This window comes from Sarcophilus harrisii, chromosome 3, assembly GCF_902635505.1.
Source record: "Sarcophilus harrisii chromosome 3, mSarHar1.11, whole genome shotgun sequence".
Taxonomy (NCBI): Eukaryota; Metazoa; Chordata; class Mammalia; order Dasyuromorphia; family Dasyuridae; genus Sarcophilus; species Sarcophilus harrisii.
In genome coordinates this window covers 364,451,867-364,476,453 of record NC_045428.1, presented here as the reverse complement: position 1 = coordinate 364,476,453, position 24,587 = coordinate 364,451,867, and the positions used below count along the sequence as shown (strand labels likewise).

At 39.5% G+C, this 24,587-nt stretch overlaps 1 protein-coding gene across 13 annotated transcripts in view; it reads right to left on the bottom strand.

The window, feature by feature from the left end:
* GRAMD1B (GRAM domain containing 1B) overlaps nucleotides 1-24,587 on the bottom strand; it is a 222,529-nt gene that overhangs the window by 70,677 nt on the left and 127,265 nt on the right. Inside the window, exon 1 of one of the 13 annotated variants that reach the window (XM_031960198.1) lies at nucleotides 7,509-10,975. The exons of the other annotated variants lie outside the window; for them this stretch is intronic. Coding sequence (XP_031816058.1) covers nucleotides 7,509-7,519 — 11 coding nt within the window. The 5' untranslated portion in view covers nucleotides 7,520-10,975. Of the gene's footprint in view, nucleotides 1-7,508; nucleotides 10,976-24,587 lie in introns of those variants that run through there. 13 annotated transcript variants of the gene reach the window in all.

Here is a 24,587-nt window from a genome sequence, read left to right as displayed (position 1 = left end):
ACTTGTGAGCAACCATTGCACGAAGTCTGGAATCAATATGGTGAACACCCAGGAGCCTCCAGGCTCCCCAGGAGAGCTGAACTTGCCAGGTTGGAAAAAGAGCAAGTCAAAGCTTCCATACCAATTAGCAATGCGATTGGGCCCATGAGTAGACACTGAACTTCCAGTCTAGGTAAGCTAAAAAAAAAAATCCATCTCAAAAAAATAAAATGAAATGATAGGGATATCAAGCAGTAAGAAGAAGAGACTAGCTGCCTCTGTTTTCTGAAACCAAGCAAAACAAGTCAATTAATTCCTCCTTGCACATAATACAGCCCTTTAAATACTTGAAGTCAAGTGTTATGTCTCCCATAAGTCTCCATTAGTCCTTATCCCTTGCTTCAGTTAGTGAATAAAGTCCTTGAAAAAGGTGAGAAATTAGTGTTTGTCAAAATTCTCCAGAGAAAGAAATTCTATTGCTTCCTGCTCCTAGTCATCCCACTCACAATACAGTCAATAACATCTTAGTATCTAATCTAAATATCTTAAAGTTAAATTTAAGATCTGTTTGAACTTGTGAAGATGGAGAACAATATGCCAACCCTTTATTCTGTCCCTTATGGACTTGTATTCCTTGCCATATTATCCTGATTCAGACCTTTATCTACCAAACTTATTACCCTAATACACAGACTTAGTTATGTTTTGCCCCTTCTCAAAGACTTTTTAATAGATTACGTATTGCTTTTAGAAAAAAATAATGATTCTTTTTCCTGACTGACTTTATCCTGATTATTTAAGGCTGTCCAAGTCTGGGTCTAAATTACCTTTTCATTTTGGATCCAGACTGAGAGACTGAAAGTCTCTCATGCAAACTAGACTACATTAGCCATCCTTGGATACTGATGGCAGGCCCAATTAAGGAAGGCTAGAAGCTGAGACAAGGGCTCCTCCAGTATCCGTGGACACTTGGACTTGAACTTGGAAGACCCGAGTTCTCTCCTTTACAGCACTATCTTTCTTTCATCAAAATCAATTATCTTAATTAGGTTAAATTAATTAGATTAAAAACTTAAAGACCATCTGGCAAGAAGTCATATCAAGGCAAAGTTCTGGGGTCTGGTGCCTTCTGAATGAATCCTACTTCTCATAATGCAGCCCATCAAAGAAGTTGCTCTTCCTCACAGTGGCTAGCAAAGTAGGGCCGGTAACAGAGAATCTATACATATTCCTCAGCCAACCTGGGATCGAATCACAGCATTCTGTAATGGGGATACTACTATTTCTACCTACCTGACAAAGCTATTGTGAGGAAAGCATTTTGCCATCCTTAAAGTGCTATCCTAATGTGAATTACCATTAATGACATTACTTTGTCATTGTAGGCCTCAGTTATTTACCTACAAAGTGAAAAGGTTATACTAGATCAGGAATTCTTAACATAGGGCCTGTGAACCTGCTTTTTAAAACACATTGTAGGGATGCTGGAAAACTGGGACACCGATGCATTGTTGGTGGAGTTGTGAATGAATCCAATCATTCTGGAGAGCAATCTGCAACTATGACCAAAAAGTTATCAAACTGTGCATACCTTTTGACCCAGCAGGGTTACTACTGGGCTTATATCGCAAAGAGATATTAAAGAAGGGAAAGGGATCTGTATGTGCCAAAATGTTTGTGGCAGTCCTGTTTGTAGTGGCTAGAAACTGGAAAATGAATGGATGCCCATCAATTGGAGAATGGTTGGGTAAATTGTGGCATATGAATGTTATGGAATATTATTGTTCTGTAAGAAATGACCAGCAGGATGAATACAGAGAGGCTTGGAGACTTACATGAACTGATGCTGAGTGAAATGAGCAGAACCAGGAGATCATTATATACTTCCACAATGATACTGTATGAGGATGTATTCTGATGGAAGTGGAGTTCTTCAACCAAGAGAAGATCTAACTCAGTTTCAAGCGATCAGTGATGGACAGAAGCAGCTATACCCAAAGAAAGAACACTGGGAAATGAGTGTAAACTGTTTGCATTTTTGTTTTTCTTCCTGGGTTATTTTTACCTTCTGAATCCAATTCTCCCTGTGCAACAAGAGAACTGTTCGGTTCTGTACACATATATTGTATCTAGGATATACTGTGACATATTTAACATATATAGGACTGCTTGCCATCTGTGGGAGGGGATGGAGGGAGGGAGGGGAAAAGTCGGAACAGAAGTGAGTGCAAGGGATAATGTTGCAAAGAAATTTTTTTCAAAATAAAAAAAAATACTTTAAAAAAAATAAAAAATAAAACACATTTTAACAACTTCTGTTTTTCAACCCTTTGTGACCCTATTTGGGGTTTCCTGGACAAAGATAATGGAGTGATTTGCCATTTTCTCCTCCAACTCGTTTTTATAGATGAACTGACTTAAATAGAGTTGGTGTCTTGCCCAGGGTTACGTGGCTGCTAGTAAGTATCTGAGGTTGGATTTGACCTCAGTTTCTCTTGACTCCAGACCCAGAGCTCTATCCATCGAACCATCTAACTGCCAATTTTAACAACTACTTTTTATATTAAAATGAACAGAAACCTTTTTTCTCTCCCTCTCACCTTATTAGAAGAGGAAAAAAAAAAAGCAAATTTCTTGTAACAGATTTCCATAATCAAGCAAAACAAGTTCCTTCACTGTGTTCAATAACCATATTTTAATACAAATGGTTTTGTTTGTAATCCTCTATGCTTTATTTTACACATTTAACAACATTATTCTAATTAGATGACCACAAGCTTCACAAGATTGCAAAAGTTAAATGGTTAAAAATTCCCTAGCTTCAATTTAAACAATTTTATGGTCACTCTCATGATCTCAATGCACTTCTCACATTTAACTTGCATTACAGCTATTGTGTACAATTCTTATCTCATTACTAGATTATAAGTCCCTGAGTATAAGGATTATGAAGTCTCTCTTCTTTGTATATCTCCAGTGTGCCATAGAGAGAATGAAGTTAATCAATGTTTTCGAACTAAATTTAATTGGATTTCACAGTCTGAAGACACTAAAAGTACATTAAGTTCTCTTTACCTCAAGTCCTTCCTTTTAGAAAATAATTTTGATTGCTCTTGAATAGAATCATTGAGTCACAATTTTTAAAAAAATCCTAAGAAGAGAACTCTAGAGATTATTTAGTCTACACTTTCATATGACAAATGAAGGAACTGTGACAGCGTGATTTATCTTGTCACGCAGCTAATTAAAGAGCAAACCAAGACTAGAAACAAGATCTTCTTGGGTCCAGTATCATGATTTTCCCTCTCTTTATCAAGCTAATTTTTTTTCTTTTCTTCTTTCTTTTTTTTGGGGGGGTGGGGTGGGGTGGGAGACAATCTTATCATCTTTGAATCTTTTTTTTTGAATCTGTATCTTGAAGGATATATAGGATTCCTTCTCAAGGAAATGTCAGACCATCTCAAAATCTTTCAACATTCCTCTTTTAGGAAAGAGGAATCAAAATTATTTTATATAAGGAAGAAGTGGGGGGTAAAAGGAACCTAAAATATTTTTAGTTCAAATTTAGTTCAAAAATATTAACTTCCTCCCCTCTATGGCACACTGACAATATACAAAGATCAAAGACTTCATAATCCCTATATTCAGGAACCTTCATCTTCCCTCTTTTTCACCAGTCTCAGATAATGGTATTGCTCTGCTCACCAAGGCTAAATTCTCTATATATGTCCTTGACCATATACCCTTTCAGGTCTTCTCAAGCAGACTGTATTTGTTCCCCTCTGATCTTTAATCTTCCTTACCTTCTAGCTCCTTCTCTCCAGCTCATCTCCTCTGTCCTTAAAAAGATGTCCAAGTCTCCCTATCTTAAAAAAAAATTCAATAGACCCTATCATCTTCTCAAGAGGCTATCTTATATCTCTTCTTCCTCTTCAGCCTAGAAAATGCTGTCTATACTTAGTGCTACCTCTTCTTCTTTCACTTTTTAATATATTGAAATCTGGTTTCAGATCTTATCACTCACAATCTGTCAGTTGCCAAATAGGATGGTCTCTTTTAAGTCTTCATCCTTCCTGACTTCTCTGCAACATTTGACACTGCTGACCATCCTATTTTCCTGTTATTGTTGCTTCTGAGTTCTTATCTGTAGACATCTTCTCAGTAGTATCCTCTGCTATATATGTATATGTGTGTATGTTGTGCATATGAGTGTATTTACACACATATGTATATGGAAATAAAATATAAGCATACATATACACAAACATTAAGTATATATGAATACAATATGCATACACATATGTATGTGTGTGAATAAAATATAAGGATACATATATACACAAACACATACATATATAAACTTACATAGTCTATATATTAAATAAAATAAAGGAGCACATGTAAAATAAAACAGGGATAAATTATATATATAATATAAATATAAATATATATATATATATATATACACACACACACACACACACACACACACAGAAAACCACAACATATATGTAAATAAAATAGAGGTGTACACATGCATGTCTATATTCTGTATGTACATACACACATAGCCCCCTAAGTCTGGTTGTCTCCTAAGGCTTTATACTGAGCCTTCTTTTTTCTCTATACCCTCCCTTAGCAGCTCCCATTTATTTATATCATCTCTATACCAATAAGTTACAGCTCCGTATGTCCAATGATTGTTATCTCTCTCTCTTCAAGTTTAGTCTTTAATCACCAAGTGCCTATTGGATACATCACAGAAACATCTCAACTTCAGTGTCCAAAGATGAATTTGTTATTTTTCCTATATCCTATATATCCAAATTCTACATCTCACACCTTCCCCCTTCCCTCTGTCACCCAGCCTATATTGGGCCCTCATTGCCTCTCCCCTGGGCACTCCAACAGCCTTTCAGTTGGTCTTTCTCCTTCAGGTTTTCTCATTCCAGTCTAAATGCAATAATTTTCCTTAAACCTACTGACCATGTCCCCCTCTACTCCACAAACTCCAGTGGCTCCCCAGTGACTAAGATAAAAGTAAGAGTCTCCTCTAGCTCATAAGGTACTTTTACAGACCTAGCTACAGACTACCTTTCTAGCTTCATTACACCTTGCTCTACAGTCCCCCCCAAACTTGTTAAGTCTCTTTCCTCATCACACACTGCACTCAATCTCCCACCTCTTGGCTTTGACCCTTAATAATCCTCATTCTCACCTTCCAGACACAACTTGGGCACTGCCTTGGATGTGAAACCTTTCTTGGTCCCCACTGCTGAGGTACTCCTTCCCTTACTGTCCTGTATTAACTACCTCATATTTATTTTGCACTAGTCTGTATACTTATTATATATGTATATATTGTCTCCCTCTCAATTGTGTAGAAAACTGGACAGAGTTCTGGGCCTGTAGTCAGAAACACCCAAGTTCACAACCAGGCTTCAGAGACTTAATAACTAAGTGACCCTGGACAAATCACTCTACCGCTGTCTGCCTCAGTTTCCTCATCTGTAAAATGGGGATAATAATGGCACCTGCCTCCCAGAGTTGTTTGTGAGGGCCAAATGAGATTATATTTATAAATCACTCAACACAATGCCTGAAACATTGTTATTTAGTTGTTTTCAGTCATTTCCAACTGTTTGTGGCACCATTTGGGGTTTTCTTGCCAAAAATGCTGAGATGGTTTGCTATTTCCTTCTCCTGCTCATTTTTACAGCTGAGGAAACTAAAGCAAATAGGATTTAGAGGCTTGCCCAGTGTCACCCAGCTAGTATGTGTCTGAGGATGGATTTGAACTGAGGTTTTCCTGACATTTTACCACCTAGCAACCCTGTCCTGAAACATAGTAGGTGCTTAATAAAATACTTAATAAATTCCTTCCAATAGGAAGAAGAGATTAATGCTATTTTTTTTTGGGGGGGGAGAAGGCAGGGGTTGGAGAGGCTCTATATCCACAGTGCCTAACACAGTGACTGTCACATAGTAGGCTTAATAAATACCTCCTGGTTGAAGAACTGAATACATTTATGTGACGTTCTCAGCTTATGCTGTAATTCTGGAAGTCAGTTTGCCTTTTCTTGGCAGACTCCAGATTCTAGCATTATGATATCGCTCCCTATCTGCAAATTGCATCCCCAAATGTTTAGGAGGCCTCCCTCCGTCCCTCTCCAGCAGGCCTTTTCATCCTTGGTCTAGCCTCTTTCAGACTGGGAAACTGAGGTACCAAACAAGTAAAACTTTGTCCTTGTAACTGTGTTAGTGCCAATGTGCATCTGTAGGTGGGTGTTTGCCTGTGTGTGTGTGTGTGTGTGTGTGTGTGTGTGTGCGTGCAGGGGACAAGGATCAATTTATGCAAAGTGTGCCCCTCAAGTTTATCCTGGAATGGAACAGATGAGTGTGGAAGGCTTCCTGGGCACAAAATTCTCAGGGCCAGCCTTATTTTCTCCTTCTGTAAAGGGAACACAACATCTCCAGCTCCTTTGACACAACAGGAGCTCTCCAAGGCAGAAACTAAAAATAGCCCCTGTGTTTAGTGATAGTTAGGGAGAGGGGGTGGGAGGTGTGCCTAGGAATTGTCATAGAAGCAGGGCATGTTTGCAGGGGTCAGGAGGCCAGGATGCAAACTGTCAAGCAACCCTTTTCCTTTCCCACCATTCTTGACTGGAAGCCAGCTCGCTGGGAGCCCTTGGGGGTAGATGGCTTCCTTCCCCCTCCCTCCTTTTAACTCCCCTAAAACAGCCAAATAATGACTACTGCAGGGGAGATGTGGGGGAGGCGGAATGAGAGACTGGGTATCTATTTTCCCAGAATACATGGCAAGTTCCAGAGCCAAATGCCAGCCAAGTCAAAGAATAAACAAATCCCTTTCTTTCCCCGGGACAGGAGAGCTATCAGTTTCCCCATCCGGTCCCACCACCTTCTCCTGCAGGAGAAAAGCCACCTGTCCGCTCTGAAGGAAGTGATCTGGAGCACCGCTCTCCCCTCCCTGCCATGCTGCCCGACCCCTGGGCGAGGGCACAGGAGGGCAGCCCTGGTGGGGGAGGGTCGGCCCCAACCAGCCCCTGCCGGCCAGGAAGACAAGCCATCCCTGCAGAAGCTCCAGAGAGCTCTCCATGACGCATCGCTAATTCAATCATCCCTCCTCCTTCCTCCCGACTCAAAGGTGGGAGGATGGAGAACTCTGACTGGCCCAAGGGGAGCCATCAGTCCCCAAGCGACCCTTCTGCGAGATCCCCAGCCCCGTTTCCGGGCTGGAGGAGAAGAAAAGGCTGTGAGGGAGAAGAAGGAGGCATCTCTGCAGCATGATGTCACGCCGGCTGCCTCCGGATCCCCCGACAGAGGAGAAGCGAACAACATGGACTCCGCCACGGGTCTGCCCTGGAAGGTCTCTGTCCTGGGCAGAGGGGGACGGCCCACTGCCCCACAGCCGGACAGAGCCCGGCCTCTGCAAGACAAGGAAAGCCGCCGGGAGACAGACAAGTGGGACAGACACACAGACAAGCTTCAGCACAAGAGTTAGCACTAACCTGGAGGCCATTAGGAACGGTAGCAGCGGAGTGCAGCTAGGAACTCATTCATTCATGCACGTGGGAGTGGGGGGGCGGGGAGGAGGAGGGGACGGGGGCAGTGAGCAGGTTGGAGGGTACTCACCTCCATGCCCATCTCAAAGCCCTGCCTAAGGGGGAAAGGGAGTGGGGAGGAGGGGTCTCTCAGCCTGGGGGCCCTCCGGCCGGGCACAGGGTTAAGTACGACTGCCCTGAAGCTGGCTCTGTCCCCCTCCCGCCTCCCTCCGCCGCCGCTGGGCTATTTTGCTGTGGTGGGGCGGCCCGGCTGAAGTGCCTCCCTCTGGCTGGCTGGCTCTGGCAGGTCCCTCATACCCAGCTGCTCCCTTGCTCGCGCTCGTACGCACGCGCAGCGAATGCACACACACGCACACACTCAGGAGCACGCACACACACACAGACCGCTGGCTGCCAGTTTACATAATGCACTTCTTTGGTGCAGTCGGCTTGCCGGCTCTTAATTATTCATACCAGCTTGGAGGAGGAACCGCGAGGCTCCCTCTCTTCAAGCCTGACAACACGCAAGATTATGCTCCCAGGGGCTTCTGCTCCCTTTGCTGCCACCGATTATCTCCCAGATGTTGCCTATTAAGTCAACTTGTATCAAGGAGGTGACATTAAATGGAAACACAAGAATCCATATCCTAATGGAGTCCCTTCCACCCTCTAAAGGCTGAAGAGTGATTGCCTAATCCTTAAGAATACAGAGGTGGGGAGGGGAGAAGGGAGAGAAAATAAACTTCTCTGGGGGTTTGCAGTTAAGGATTATTACAGATTTCCCATAGGTCAACGGTGGGGGCAAAGGGAGGGGGATGCATAAGTTAAATTTCTAGATACTTTGTGGCTCTACATGACAAGACCAGGCTTTTATTTCCGCTCAGTTTCCTCATCTGTAAAATGGAACCTGCACCACCTACCTCCCAGAATTCTTGTGAGAAAACCTTAAAGCGCCATGCAAATGGGAACTATTTATGTAAGTGGAAAGATACCAGGTGCTCTCCTTAGAGAGAAATCTTTTTATTTTTTTTTAAGACTATGTCCTATAGATACAGGCTGACTATTCTCTTAACAATCTCTTCCATCTGTTAACTCCAACCAAACACTGGCACTGGGGTGGGTAGCTACACAAGGAAGGGAGCGCGTCATGGGGCAGGGTTCTAGGCAGTTTACAGGGCAACACTGGTGTCCCGTGAGCATTTGAAAGAGTCACTACTGCCTCGTCTTTCTTAGGGTAGGGTGGAGAGCCGAGCCAAGGTTCAGCAAACTCTTTACCCCAAAGACCTTGATTTGTGCATTTTGAATCTCTTTAGATGTTCCTGGAGGACTGAGCAATTGCGGGCTCACTGCGGCTGTACAGTGTTAGCATGCTCCAGGAGAACCATAAATATAAACCGGTGATGACACCTATGCCCCCATTCTCCCGCTGGATCTCCGTACCGGTGCCAAGAGCCATTGCTTCTTGGGCATCTGTTGGCAAGCTGCCTCGCTGTGAGGGAAGCCAAATCCTGCAGGAACATCACATAAGGTCTTTCTAGGATTGTTTCTGGGAGCAACCTATTGACACAACAGCAATTCCACCGTATCTGGAAAGGAGCTCATTTTCAGCTCATTAGCTCCTGAAACAATCAGGAGCTGAATCCATTGATCAGAAGGCTCTCTTCCCCAAAGGATGCTTGAATGGCTCCATCTCATTGTATGACATTAACCAAAATGCAAATTTCCTCCCAAAACTGATTTGATAAAAAAGCTAAATTGGGGGAACATGGAAGATCAAAGAAGGAATAAGATAGCTGCTTGGGATGAAATAGGCAATGATAATAGCAGGGGAAAAAGCAGAACTGTCCAATTTAGCTTTTGCTTCTGTTTTCCCTACCAAGGAGAAAAATCTTTAGAAGTGGAGGGAATAGGCAAAAATGATTAAAATCTAATAGTTGGACCCTTGGCTGCCTTCTGGGTGTTCCTATCACTAAGGCCTAGACAAACTACACCTCAGTGTGTTAAAAAGAACTAGCAGATGCTATTCCTGAGACAGTGATCCTAGAGAAATTATGGAGAATAAGAGGGAGGCAAACATTGTAATGGGTTAAAAAAAAAAAAAAAGGAATGAATTGGTTCTTCAATCCATGGCCTAATGAATTTGATTTTGATTCCTGGGAGGGAAACTTTTAAAACATGTTAACATTTACATTATGCTTTAGCATTTTGCATATGTCATTTCATTTGATTCTCACACCAACTCTGTGAGATACCTATTACAATCACTCCCATTTTCCAGAGAAGACTGAAGCTGATAGTGGATAAGTCACACAATTGGTAAGTTTCTGAGTCAGGAGTGGAATTTAGGTCTTTCTGATTCCAAACGAAGTACTTTATCCACAACACCACCTAGGTGTACCACATATGTTGTTCAAGGGAAGGTTTGTGCACAATGTAGGAGAAGGAAAAATCTCTAATAGTCTATATGGGTTCAATGAAAACAGGTCATGTCATTTTCTGACAGGGTTAATATCAGGAATGCCACAGACATAGGAAAGGGGAGTTTTGAAAGGCAGTTCTCAAAAGTCTCTGATGACTCTCTTGTTTGTAAGATAAAAAAAAAAAAACACGACTTAGGTAAGAAGAAAGTTAGGTACATTTGAAGATATGTCTAAATAAGTCAGTAATGGTTCAATATAAACCTAGCTGAAAGTCCCTAGGGAAGGGCACCAGAAATCTCTCCTTCGTCCTGTTGATTCAATATTTTATCAATGATTTGGATGAAGGAATAGAGAGCACAGTAATCAAATATGCATAATACACAAAGCTGGAAGGAGGGCTAATGGGTTGGATGAATGAGGCAGGATCCAAAAATAACTTTAATTGACTAAAAACAGTGGACTAAATGAATCCAGGACAATGAAACTTAAATAAGAATAAATGTAAAGACTACACAAGCTTAAAACATCAACTGAACACATGTGCAGCTTTACCTTGAGGTATGGATAGTTCCAGGGGAAAGGATGTAGGAGATTTAGGGAACTATAAATTCAATACAAGTCATCTCTGTAACACAGTAGCAAAAAAATAATAAAATTTCAGATTGTCTTGGAGACCAGAATGAAGTATGTAATATCACCTCCTTCCACCACCAGCATTTGAGAGTTCAATTCACTACTTAACTTTTATGTATTATTCATTATTTTTATATTGTTTTCTTCACAATTAGACTGCAACATCTTAAAGAGAAAGGACAATATTTTATACTTAACTTACATATGCTTTCACTCTTACCTTGCCCTCCTTCAACAAACAATATCAGACCCAAAGCAGTGCTTAATAAATACATATTGACTGATCTGTTGCCTATACTTAACAGAACAGCACAAAGAAGAGGGATCTAGGGTTTAATTGCAGTCTGTTGTTGTTCAATTGTTTCAATTCAGTCTGACTCTCTGTGATCCCATTTGGGGTTTTCTTGGCAAAGATACTGGAGTGGTGTGCCATGTCCTTCCCAGCTTATTTTACAGATGGGGAAACTGAGGCAAACAAGATTAAGTGACTTGCTCAGGGTCATATATCCTGTCAAATGTCTGAAGGTTTTCCTGACTCTAGGCTCAGCACTTTATCCACCTTGCCACATAGCTGCCTCATTTTAATTTCAGTATCATTCTGAATACTAAACTTAAGTTTCTCAGGTAAAAATATAAACATCTTTTGCCTTTTTCTTATTAAGTTTTAGGGAGAAAAGCACTATAAAGATCCAATACTGTCATAATTTGTTTTCATGTCTTAAGTTAAACTTGTCTCTCATTAAGATGTCACTGATCAAACAAAATAATAATCTGCTAAAAAAAAATCTGGTTGTGTGACAGGTATTCAAAAGAAGTACCCTTGGAAGGGAGACTGCAACTAATTGCTAAAAGATTATAAGAGCCATAACAACTTTAGATACAATTTCAAGTTTTATAAGCATTTTCTTGACAACATTGCTGTCAGATAAGTAATATAAATGGTATTCAACAAATTACATAACCAAAGCTCAACAATGTTATGTGAAATTTGCCCAGGATAACCTAACTAGTATTCGGGTAGTTCCTGGATCTGACCTTGGGTTTTCTGAATATAATACTAGTGTTCTTTCCATTATATTCTGCTACCTTAAGCTACATAATGGACGAATGCAGTACTGCCCCATTGACAAAAATACTATTTTTTATATTTTCTTAGAGGGGAAGCTTGATGTAGAGAATCGGGGCAACTTGTCCTTTCAAGTCTCACCTCAGACACATACTAACTATGCAAGAAAGTCATTTCACTTCTGAATATACTCGGCAATCCTCTAAGAAAATAAGTTTCAGAGAAGGTCCCTCATTCAAGAGTTCCCTAAACTTGTATTAAGGCCTACTGTATCATCTATCTCCCTTTATCCATATGACAGAAGCAGTACATGATTACATAGAGATGCAGAACTGCCTACTATCTTAAAATACATTTTAAGCCTTCTATGACTGAAATGGAATCATTCACTGGCAAACTTTAAAATAAGTAAGAAATAACAAAAATAATACTATCATTGATATTAAAAAATGGATGTTGTTTGAGCCACTATCAAAAATACATATACTATATATAGAGTTTCCTCCCCAGAAGTTGGGGTGGCAATCCACTGATCATTCACTCTCTCTCACATGGATCCCTTCTAATTAAAGACATATTAACTAGCAGTTAGCAATGTGCATTTGGCAGAGTGATCCAGGGCTACCTAACAGGACACAAGACAACCCAGGCTTTTCAGGGATGGAATTAGACAACTGATTTGATGTGAGAGACAAAAGAGTCAAGAATGACTTGAGTTGGGGAACTGAAATGTCTTCCACAAACATAAGCTATTTTATAAGAGATATATTTGTAGCAGAGAGAGAACGGTTCCACTTTGGATGTACCAAACTTAAAATGTCTATCAGCATATACACTCAGAAAGAGATATCCAGCAGGTGGCTGATGTACAACTGGAATTCAGGGCAGCACTTAATGCTAACTACATAGATTTGGGAGTCATCTACATCGAAATAATACGTAAGTCTATGAAAAATGAAGAGATCAAAGACAAGAAAATTTAGAGACAAATAGAAGATTGAGAATTAGAGAATACTCACAATAAGCATGCAGGAAACGGATGTTGACCCTACAAAAGAGAGTTAAAATGAACAGTCTGATAAGGTAAAAGAATAGGACAATGATCAAGGAAGCCAAGGGAAAAGTGACAGGGTTGTAAAAAAAAAAAGTCACCAGATTTTGCAGTTAAGAGATGCTGATAATTCTGGAGGAACCCATTTCAGTTGAGTAGAGAGGTAGAAAGTCATTTTACAAAGGGTTAAATAGAAAATGACTGGTAAGTTCAGGCAGTGAACATACATGATTCCTTCTAGAAGTCTCACAATTAAAGGGAGAAAAGACATAGAAGGATATTCTGAGGTAATGGCAGAGTCACATAAAAGTTTTTTAAGGATGTAGACCTGAACATGTTGGTAAGCAAAGGGGAAGAAGCCAAAAGATTGAAAGACTAAAAAATGAGAGACAATGTCTGATGGGATAAATTGGATTTGAGGATACAAGTAGAAAGATTATTCTTACCAAGGAAAATAGACACTTCTTGCTCAGAGAAGGAATAGAAAGGAAAAGACTGCCAAAGAGGTAGATGGAATTTAATATATAGTTGGGGAGGAAGTAGAAGGTCATGGTCACTGGCTTCTATTTTCTCAATAAAATAGGAGGTAATGATTTCTTCCAAGAAAGAAAGATGTAACTGTTTCTTTGTCCTCCCCACTCTTAAGTAATCATCCCTGAAAAATGTGCTTTTTTTAAAATCATCTCAACAAGCTGCTTATGGCAATTTATCAGAAATTATTCCCTACTTAGAACACTTGATGGAAAAAGGAAGTCAGGATCCATTTCCCAGCTCTCCAAAGACACGACTAAGGTAGAAAGCTAAACTACCCTGATGTGAAAGCTTATTGCTCAACAACGGATCCCCATCCCTCTTCTTGTCATAGCCTCGAAATCAAGTTCATCACCCAGGGTGTGAAAATGGGAAATTAGGCATTTGGGTCAATAGTTACTGGGACTCTCTCAATGGTCTTTTGGGGGCATTTATGTTTCCAAGTATTTCATGTATTTCTAAGATAAACTGGAAATTGATCCCCAAATGCCATAGATATTGTGTCACCACTAGTATAAAGATTCTCTACACATCTCTAAGGCTAGTTTGGCTCTTTCTCCAAGAGTTGTTCTCTTTACTATCTTTTCTATATTGTATATTGTAATGTTAGAGTCCACATGTGGTACTTCCATTCTCATTAATCAAAAGAATTAATTTGTTAGGATGATGATCTTGACAGATCTTTGTTTTAGTAATTAACCTAATTATATCCTTTGTTCCAGTGTCCTCACTTCTTTTTCATCCTTCTATATTGCTTTTCCAGGTGCTCGTCCTAATTCCTATTATGTAATGAAATATGCTGCATGTAATATGCACGCATATGTATGAGAGGCAGAGAGAGACAGAGACAGAGAGAGACAGGGACAGAGAAAGAGAGACAGACAGACAGAGAGAAGGAGAAGGAAAAGAGAAAGAGAAAGGGGGAGAAAAGAGGAGGAGAGACAGAGAGAGAGACACGAGAAAGGGAGAAGGAGAAGGAAAAGAGAGAGAAAGAAAGAGAGGTGAGGGGGGGAGAAGGAGAGACAGAGAGAGACAGAAAGACAGAGAGACAGAGAGAGAGAAAGGGAGAAAGAGACAGAGTCAGAGAGAAACAGAGACAGAGAAAGAGACAGACACGTCAGAGAGAGAGAGAGACAGAGAGAAAGACAGAAACAGAGAAAGAGAAAGAGAAAGAGAGGCAAAGAGACAGAGACAGAGAAATAGACAAGAGGTACAGAGACAGAGATACAGAGACAGAAAGACACGGAGATAGAAAATAAAGAGACAGAAACAGAGAGGAAGCAGACAGAGAAAAGAGAGGGAGAGAGAGGGAAAGAGAAGGGAAATAAGTCATCACTCTAGAGGAAAGAAGAGAAGGTTTGGAAGAGGTTGCAAACATGTCAATAAAAGAAGAATAAACATCCATTTACAAAAAAGCTTTCTTTCAACAAAGCAAATCTAAAAGAGAAAAATTTTGAGAAAACCTCTCTTTTCTAGTAAATTGACTTATAAACTCATATTTTTATGTGATTGAAACTTTATTTGAGAGAGGGAATCCCCTAAAATGGGAAATTCTTACCCATGGGTACCCCAAAATTCAATGATTAGGAGAATTAAAGGTTACCATTTTTGAATAGCAGAGAAATGGGTAAATTTCAAAACAATACCTAAAAGTCTGCTGTGCAGCAGTAAGGACCCAGATTAGATGAAAACAATTTTGTAATGAATCTAGTCACCCTAACAGTGTGATTTCTACCAATAGCATTCAGAAGCTCATGGGTACCAGTAGAGGAGATATAAAGTAGAGTGAACTAATCCACTGGGAAAACGAATACACAAATAATTATAATGCAAATTAAAATGTGATAAACAGAGATGAAAAGTACAAATATGAGTTTTCAGAGAAGGGCAAGATCTTGGGGATTTGAGAAGGATTCAAGATAACATTTGAAGTATCTTCTTCCATATGAAGAAAACAAGATACTTATTAATTATTAGGACAAAGCATTATGCAATGCAACCTCTAGGAAAAGCCACGGTTTACCCCATGTGTTACTGGGCAAATCTCTGTCACTCACTAAAACTCAACATTTTTTTCTGTAGTTTCCACCAAGGGAAAATGGGACATAATAATTTGCATTTGAACAAAAATAGAAAAAAAGGAAATGAGAATGGGTGTTGGGAAGGGAGTCGTACACAGAAAGTAAATGACACTCTTTCAAACTTCAACCCAAGAAAAAGTTTGACTGGAGTTGAGATGGAAACTTCAGAGTAAGTGGATTTGAATTTGGGGCTCTTACTGATTAGGAAATAATGTCGTACTTTTTGTGGGATGAATCATGTAGCATTTTATGATTTCTTGTACCAGAAACTGACCCAGGGAAACAGCTCTAGTCTGTCAGAGCTGGCTTCTCAGTGGCCTTGGACACAGCTGTAACCTAAGACCTTTCATGAATACTGCATCTGTCAGGTAAAAGGAAGTGATGCCTTAGTAATTAAAGCTGGGAGCTTTATCATGAAGGACCCAGTCAGCTCCAATTAATTTTTGCCACAGGAGATACCAAGCTGAATGAAAACTAGTGTATATCTAGACCAATATTTCCTTGAACAGAGAAAAAAGGGAATTACAAACAGAAAAAAAATACCTCATCAAATATTTACACTATGCCCATCCCAAAAAATAGGGCTCCGTCTTGGATACTTCTATTGACATGGAGCTCACTACCTAACAAGTTAAGTTACCCTGCTACTCTACTTTAATTTATTTAAAAAAAATTTTTTTATAAAGTTCTTGCTGAATGCAAAGCACAGCACAGAGCAAAGTTTGCTAACTCATTTGGACTATTTCACACAAGCCTCAGCCATGCTTTGGACACTTTTGTGCTAACCACTCACCGCTTTACATAGTTATATAACCATCACGAAATCAATGCTTCCAGCACTCCTAGAAAGGGTATGTCAATCACCTCCCCTCTGGCTGCAAACACGACCTCTTCTAACTTTTCAAACCAACATTCCCTTGCTGGACTACTGCAACACACTTGTAGCTCGTCTCCCTGACCTCAAGTCTCCCCCTACTTGACTCCATATTCTACTCAGCTGTCAAAATGATCTTCCTAAAGTGCAGGTCTGACTATGTCATCTCCTTAATTCAAGTCCAATGGCTTCCTATTGCCTCCAGGATAAAACACTAAATCCTCTGTTTAAAACCCACAATCAACACAGAATTTACTTAATCCTTTGTCACCCTGCAAAATAATAGAAAACAGATAATGCAATCCCAAATGTCCTCTTCTCCAAGTTAAACCTCTCAAGTTGCCTCAACAACTGTGCAAATGACATTGTTTCTATTTATTTCATCCATCTGATTGACTTTCTCTGAACAATTCTTAGTTTGCTGTCTGTCAAAACATGACGCTCACTCTAGGTAAAAACCAGCAGCAGCCACCACCACACTCAATAGCATTTATATAGTGTTTGAAGATTTACAAAGCACTTTACAAATAGTATCTCGCTTCACCTTCAGAACAATCATGGAAAATAAGTACTATTTTATTTCTCATTTTATAGGTAAGGAAATTGAGGCAAAGAGGTTAATTGATGTGTCTTGGGTCACAGAGCTAGTTAAGTATACATGACAGGATGAGAACTCAGACTTCCTGGCTCCAAGTCCAGTGCTGTCCAAGGTGCCAGCTAATTGCCTCTAGGAAATTAGCGGTGCAGAATATAGAAAGACTCTCTCCGTATCTGGACATCTGTGTGTATATATACAGGAGATTGCACATGTGTTTATGTATGTATATATGTACACACATTATACATACAGACAAAACATGTGTGTGTGTGTATTTATAATTGTAGTGGTTCGGGCCATGGCATTAGGAGTTTGCCTTGGGGTCCTGCTTGTTGCCAAAGGTGGGCACATGCTGACAAACTCAGTCCTAAAGCACCCACCTCTGAGCAAATTCTTTCCTTTTCCTGGCCATCTGAGGACTGATCCTTTACTTTTCTAGGTCAGGGCAGAGTCATGGCCTCCACCTCCGAACAAGAAGCCAATCATTTCCAAAATGGACCTTGTAGGTCTAGCTCATCCCCTCCTGAGATGCTTCATCCATGGGTGATGATCTCCAGACTCATCTCCTGCTTGGGCACAAACAGCTGCATGATAATGGTAGAGACATGCTCCTCTTGACCCCAACTCAGAGTGGGCGGAGGCCAGAAAGACCATTGAACATCTTCAAGCAATAGATATTAATTTCATTTTTAGCATCAGCATCATACTGTTGCATTTTTTCCACATAATTTCCACAAAACTAGGTCTCTCCCACCTGTTCTTATATAATTGCATTAAAACTGCAAGAAGAGCTTCATATTTATTCATATAAGATTTCATCTTCTTTTAGCCCAACAATTCTGGTACTATCATTGAGGATGTAAGATAATTCATCCTTCTTAAAGCACAGATAAAAGATAGAGAACTTGATTTAGAGGACAGAAAACCTAAATTTAATTTCAGTTCAGTCTACTTTTATGCTTTGAGCAACTCATTTAACATATTTTTATCTCAGTTTCTTTATTTATAAAATGGAGGTTTATAAAATGACTTATGAAGTTACTTTCAGCTCTAAACTGATTCCAAGAAGCCATGGAGCTTTTATCCTTTTCCAAGTCACTGATTAAAAAGTTAAGCAAAGTAGGGGGAAACACCAATCTGAAGTATCCTACCAGAGATTTCTTTATGGTTTGATACAGAGTCATTAATACTCTAGAGGAACAGAGGTACAGGTAAATATGAGCATGTATGTGATCCTGGACTATCGATAATCCAACCCATGTTTACCCGTCTTGTCTACAAAACAGCATCTGAGACTTATCAGATGCTTGGCTGTGTTATGGCAATTGTAGAGTCCTGTGCAAGAAACTGAAGATCTTCTAGGGTTTTTTTTAAATAAATGTTTCTGAAAAAGAATAAGAAAGTCAAAAGAGAAAGGCTTTATGGGAAGCAAAAAGTAGGTTAAGAATATTATGTTAAAGAATGGAATTTCCATTTCTGGACTATGGCTTAAAAATGAATGAATCTAGGCTAAAGATGATATAAAACGAGAACCAGAAAAGATATTTGTCTGGAGACTTGCTGAATGGTGGAGAATCAAGAAACATTTATTAAGTATCTCCTTAATAAAGCATACAGTACCTGCCCCCCCCAGCTTATATTAAAGCTTAAATTAAAAATGACATAGGAAAACAGTAGTGAAGGTGATCAGTAATTCATAAAACTCAATACAATACTCAGAAAGACAGGTTATCACAATACCCATGACCTCAGATTTTTATGCAGAAATGTATATAGTATGATTAATGAAGTAAATCAATGACTTTAATGAAAGAAGCTAAATTAGACTTGTTATCAAGCAATTTTAAGGTCTACCTTATTCAAAAAGAACAGACCATAATTATACAAATAATTTCTTGAGAAACATTTTAACAAGTTCTTATAACTTTACTTGATTTCATTTGCCAAATAGCAGAGGAAGTAATGAGCGGAACTGCCATTCTGACCAATGAGGAAGAATTGGTTGCTGAATTGGATATGACTAAAGCTGGATATGGAAATGATCACTCTAGTTCAGAGTTCACAAAAACTGACAAGGAAAATTATGGGCACAGTTTGACTCCTATTAGGTAGGCAGCTAGGCGGCACAGCTGGTAAGAGTACTGAGATCAGGAGACCCAAAGAGCCTCAGGAACTTACTAGCTGTGTGACCTTGCACAAGTCACTTAACCTGTCTGCCTCAGTTTCCTCATCTATAAAATGGGGATAACATCTACCTTCCAGACTGTTGTGAGGATCAAATGAGATGACATCTGTAAAATGCTTAGTACAATGCCTGGAAAATAGTAACTGATTAATAAGACCTTCTTTCCTTTCGGTATTTGAGAATTAAAGGTTTTAAAAGAGTGAAAAAGTATAGACAGGATCCTATAGACAAAAATTCTATTAGGTAAGTTGGCAAGAGGAATGTAATGTTCTCAAGAACACAATTTTGATGATTAAAAACATATTAAAAAGGAGAAAAAGGGGAAAACTATCTAAAGAGAACATGGCTACAGAAGGAATTAACTAACCAAATCATTTTGCAAAGATATATGTAGAAAATGGAAGCACAGATAGGTAAGGGAGGACATCCTGTAAGAACATCAGGAAAACCTAAAACCCAAAGAGATAGAACATATGATAAATGGTAAGGCCAATAAAAAGATTTTTTATGCAGTTTTAGAAACAAGAGGAAAATGAAAGAAGATGAAGCAAGAATGCTGATCAGTATGAATGAATTAATAATAACTGACAGAGAAAAGACAGAACTATTCCACATTATTCTGTTGGTTAGTTAATTTCATCTGTAGTCACATTTTTCTCTTTAGACAATTATTTTTTTTTCTTCGTTTTAATAATGTTCTTTGTATTATCCAAATTTTTTTCTTTATATCTTCAACAAGTTCTACTCCCCAGGCCTTGATTAACTAGATCCCAGAGCCCAGAAGTACCTAACAAATATGACTCTTGAGTAGTCAATGATAAATGAAAAAAAGCTGCGGAAAAAGGAAGACAGGATTTATCAGTGGAGATAAGCAAATAATGTTGCACCCAGCTTTCAAAAAAGAGAATAGGAAGAATCACAAAAAATCATTAAGAGTCAGGCTTGGAAGACCTGAGTTCAAATCCTAACTTAAAAAATACTTTTTACCACCTAAGTGAGCTTGGACAACTTATTTAATTTTGATAGACCTTAGTTTCCTCATTGCTGAAATGTGACTCTAGGCAAGTCACTTAACTCCAATTGCCTCAGTAAAAAAAAAAAAAATGGAGATGTCACCAAAAAAGTGAATTTGGGCTTGATAGAAGGTAAAAATGACCTAAAATTAGATCTGTACAAAAGTGGAATGTGTTGCCTTGGAAAAGAATGTGTTCCCCCTTACTCAGGTTCTTCAAGAAAAAACTGCATGACCATTTATCAGGGATGTTGAGAATACTGGGGGGATATGAGGGAGTTTGTATTTTGGATAATTCTGTTTTTAACTCCATATACATTTTCATTTCTGTTGCTAATTCCATTTGTGTTTCTAATCTTAACCCTAATCTCTCTAATAGCATCCCTGAAATTCTGTGATACTGTAATTTTGGATAATAGAATAAAGATGCAAAATGATCTTAATAAGCTAAATAATGAGATGAATCTAATAATGATAAAAACTGATGGAAGCAAAAATAAAGTCATATACTTGGATTTCTACAATATCAACTTCACAAATATGATATGGGAGTGGTTATAGCCAGACAACAGTTCATGTGAAAAAGATCTGAGATTTACAGTGAACTGCAAAGTTAATATTAACAGTGTGATGCAGCAGCCAAAAAAGCTATCCAAACCAAACTATAATAAGACAGACACAGTCTTGCCATACTCTGCTAGAGTACTGTGTTCAATATTGGAGACTGTACTTTAGAAAAAGCATTCACAAATAGATTCTGGTCCAGAAGAGGGCAACCAAGATGATGAGGATAAAAGACAATTGATCAGAATGGGTTTTTTTAATGGGGAAGAGAAGAAGGTAGGAATGGGAGAGGGAGAGAAAGAGGAAAAGGGAGAGAAGAATTTGGAGTTACATACTAGCAACCTTTAAACATTTTTACATGGAAGATGAATAAGATTTGGTCATTCAGGAACAATGGATAAAAGTTGCAGAGAAAAAGTTTACTCAATAGAAATAATAACAAAAATAATAACAGCCAAAATTTATGTTGCACTTTAAGGCTTACAAAGTGCTTTACAAATATAATCTCATTTTTAAAAATTTTCAAAACAACGCTAGAAAGACAGGATTCTACCAGGAAACTACCAGTAGTGTGGCCAAGGTGGTGATGGGGGAAAGGCAAAAGAGAACTTGGGAGTTTTAAAATATGGGCAAGATTTTCATGAGAGCAAAATGGATAGGGTGCTGCACCAGAGTCAAGGAGATTTGACTTCAAATATGACCTCAGATACTAGCTGATTGACCCTGAGTAAGCTATTTAATCCTTTTTTGCCTCAGTTTCCTCATCTGTAAAATGAGCTAGAGAAGGAAAAGTATCTTTGTATCCAGTATCTTTGCCAAGAAAACTGCAAATGGGGTCACAAAGAGTTGTAACACAACTAAAAGGACTTTTAAAAGGCCTGGGAATACAGATAAACACCAGAAGAGGGGGCTCAATGATATAGTCTGGTCCTGGAATTTCTGGGCCGGGCAGCAGCCTGAGAATCTAGGGCAGATGGCTGTCCTGTGGTCCCCACCCCCTTGTCCACCTCATGACATTAAGAGCTAATGAGCTCCTCTCCAAGCTGTCTCTTTGCAAAGGTAGCTGACCTCTTTTTAATCCTGGATTATGGTCTTAAAGTGGGGAAGCCTGCTTGCTGGGTGCCCCAGTTACAAAGTTGACAAACTGTTCTTATTCAGAGAACTCCTGTTCATCCATTTGGGGACATCCTCTCTACGTCACCCTTCCTTCCCTACCACTCATCTCCACAAAAAAAGAAGAAATCTTCCCGGTCCAGTGGCCACAGGAGTAATACCTGGGAAATACCCTTGTTGGGCCCCAAGCCGGCAATCGGAAGAATTAACCTTCAACCAAGCTCAGTACCACTCTGAGAGAGATTAGGGCCTAGCTCTTGTTCCAGAGGGGCCAGGCAAAATGTAGGTACTATAGAATGTCCCCCCGGGCTTCCCAGGGCCCAGAGTGTCTTTACACCTAGTTCAAGTTTTGATTAATGATTCAGTTAGTTAGAGAAGGCCCTACATTAATTATAATCATTTCTGTGCTTTATATATCTGATATAATCAGACAAATCAGTAAACATTTATCAAGCACCTACTGTGTGCAAGGCACTGTGTAAGCACTGGGGATATAGAAAAAGGCAGGGGACAGCTCCTGCCTGCAGGGAGCTTTTTTGGCTTGTGGTCTTCCTCATGATTGTAAGCATCCTGCCCCATACATGCACCTCTCTCCCCAAGATCCTGCCTAAGCCCAGGACTCCATCCTTCTTCCCAAGGAGGGGAGAAAGAGAAATGCTCTGACCATCTGGAAACCTTGTCACTAACTAATGAGTCACAAGATCGTGGGCAAGTCATTTAAGGGGCAAATCCTGGCAGCCTAACTTCATCCCACCCCCCTTTTAAAGAGTAACTATCAAAAATCTTACTCAAATCCAGACCAAACTTATATGTGTCTACACACATGTACACATGCATGTATATACATGTGTATATGGATCGCGATGGAGCAGCCAGTCTGGTGGACATGTCCACTAGATCAGCATCCCAGGACAATGCCATGGTCAGAGTTTATCTGGATTTCACTCCATCACACATGAAGTCCTCCAAAAGTACGAGTCATCTCTGAGATGTTTATGGCACGTCGAGCTGTACAGAGTGCTTCTGTTTCACAGTCACTATAACTCTAGAGAGGACACTATTACAATATTTTCCAGATGAGGAAACTTGGGGCCAGGCAAGTTAAGCAACTTGCTGCCCTTAGGCACTAGAAGCAAGAGATTTAAGGGGAGGTCTGTTCTGATTTCATAACATTCTTACACTGAGCAGCACCATCCCTGTGGACCAGGCTGAGAAGATACACTCAGATAGCACAGTTAGTTTGGAGCTACTTTACTCCAAGAATGTTAATTAATAGATTACTTCTTTATGGAAGGAAGTCTTCAGCAAAGGGCCGGAGAACTCTGTTCTGTTCAGTGTTTTTAGCAAAGGGCCGGAGAACTCTGTTCTGTTCAGTGTTTTTATCAATAACATTGTCAGTTATTTAGCATCTCCCCTGTGCCAGAAATTGTGTTAAGTGTTAAGGATAAAAAAGACAAAGACAGTCCTATTCTCAATTTAATGGGGGAGGTAACCCACAAAATAAGCACACAAAAATTCTATACCAACAAATATACACAGGATAAACTGGATAGATCAACAGAATGCACTAGAAATGATGGTGATCAGGAAATCACCTCAAATGATAGCCAAGGCACAGAGGCCAGTGTATGTGGGGGAAAGGGGACTGAGGAAGACAAAGTGAAAGAAGACTGGAAGTGGGATGGGGGGCATTTATGAAGAATTTTTAATGCCAAAGAGTTTATATCTGATCCTGCGGTAGACAAAAGTAAAGTGCCAGAACGGTAGGAAGCAGCCCAGAAAGTTCCCTTCCACAAAACCTCTCTAAACACCCCTAGAAAATGCACCCAACTGAATCCTGGTGGGGAAATTCCCACCCCCAAGAAAAGCTACAATGAGTCATACAGTGCCTGCACACAGTAAGTGCTAAATAAATGTTTATCGATTAAGGGAGTATCTAGACCAGTTTGGCATAAGGATACAGACAGTGAAGGGGGCTGAGGTCTAGGTCAGTCAGTAGCATAGCCAGTGCAGGGCACTCCAGCATCCAAGGTCCAGCACAGTACACAGCAGGGCAGGAACCCAGACCAACAGAAAACCTTTAATTCTGCTGCTCTGAGAAAACAAGGTCTTTCCAATTAGCTGATTCAGATGTCAATTCTTGCCAGACCCATTTCAGGTCAAGAACTTACAGCGTGCAGATCAGGGAGTTCAATCAGGCTTTGCCCTGGGAACATTGAAAAGCTGAAAGTTTCCAGCTTGTCTTTGAGATTCCCCCAGAACATTTAATATCCTCAAGAAAGGATTGGCAGGATCAGCCAAGATCTTCCCTCATAAATGCTACAGAGCCCGGTCCAAGTCAGGAAATAGGTTGGAAGAAGGGGTAAATGACAAAAGAATCCCATTATAATGAACAATTAATTAGGGAAGCAAGGACACTTAAGACACAAACTCAGAAGAAAAGGATAACTCTGAAATTCTATATGATCTGTCTCAGAAACAAACATAGCCTGAACACAAACTCAAACAGAATTACTGGAAGAAATAAGTAGTTTTTAAAAAGAGTTAAAATACATTTACAAATGGAATTAAAATACTTCAAGGGAAATTGGAAAAGAAATGAGAGATATGAAAAAATTTGGAAGAGAATTAATAGCTTGGCATAAGAGGTATAAAACCTTACTCACGCAACAAACACCACAAAAATTCAAAAGGATCAAATAGCCCATGACTCTAGAAGGCACTGACTCCTATAAGGCAATGAGAAATAGCGTAATAAAGTCAAAAAGATAAAATATAGAAGCAATTGAAGATATTCATAGCAAAGACAACCAATCTGGAAAAAATAACAAAGAAGAAAAAAAGTAAGAATAATTAGACTATATGGGAAAAAACCCTAGGCATCATATTAAAAGAAAATTATTCACATTTCTTAGAAA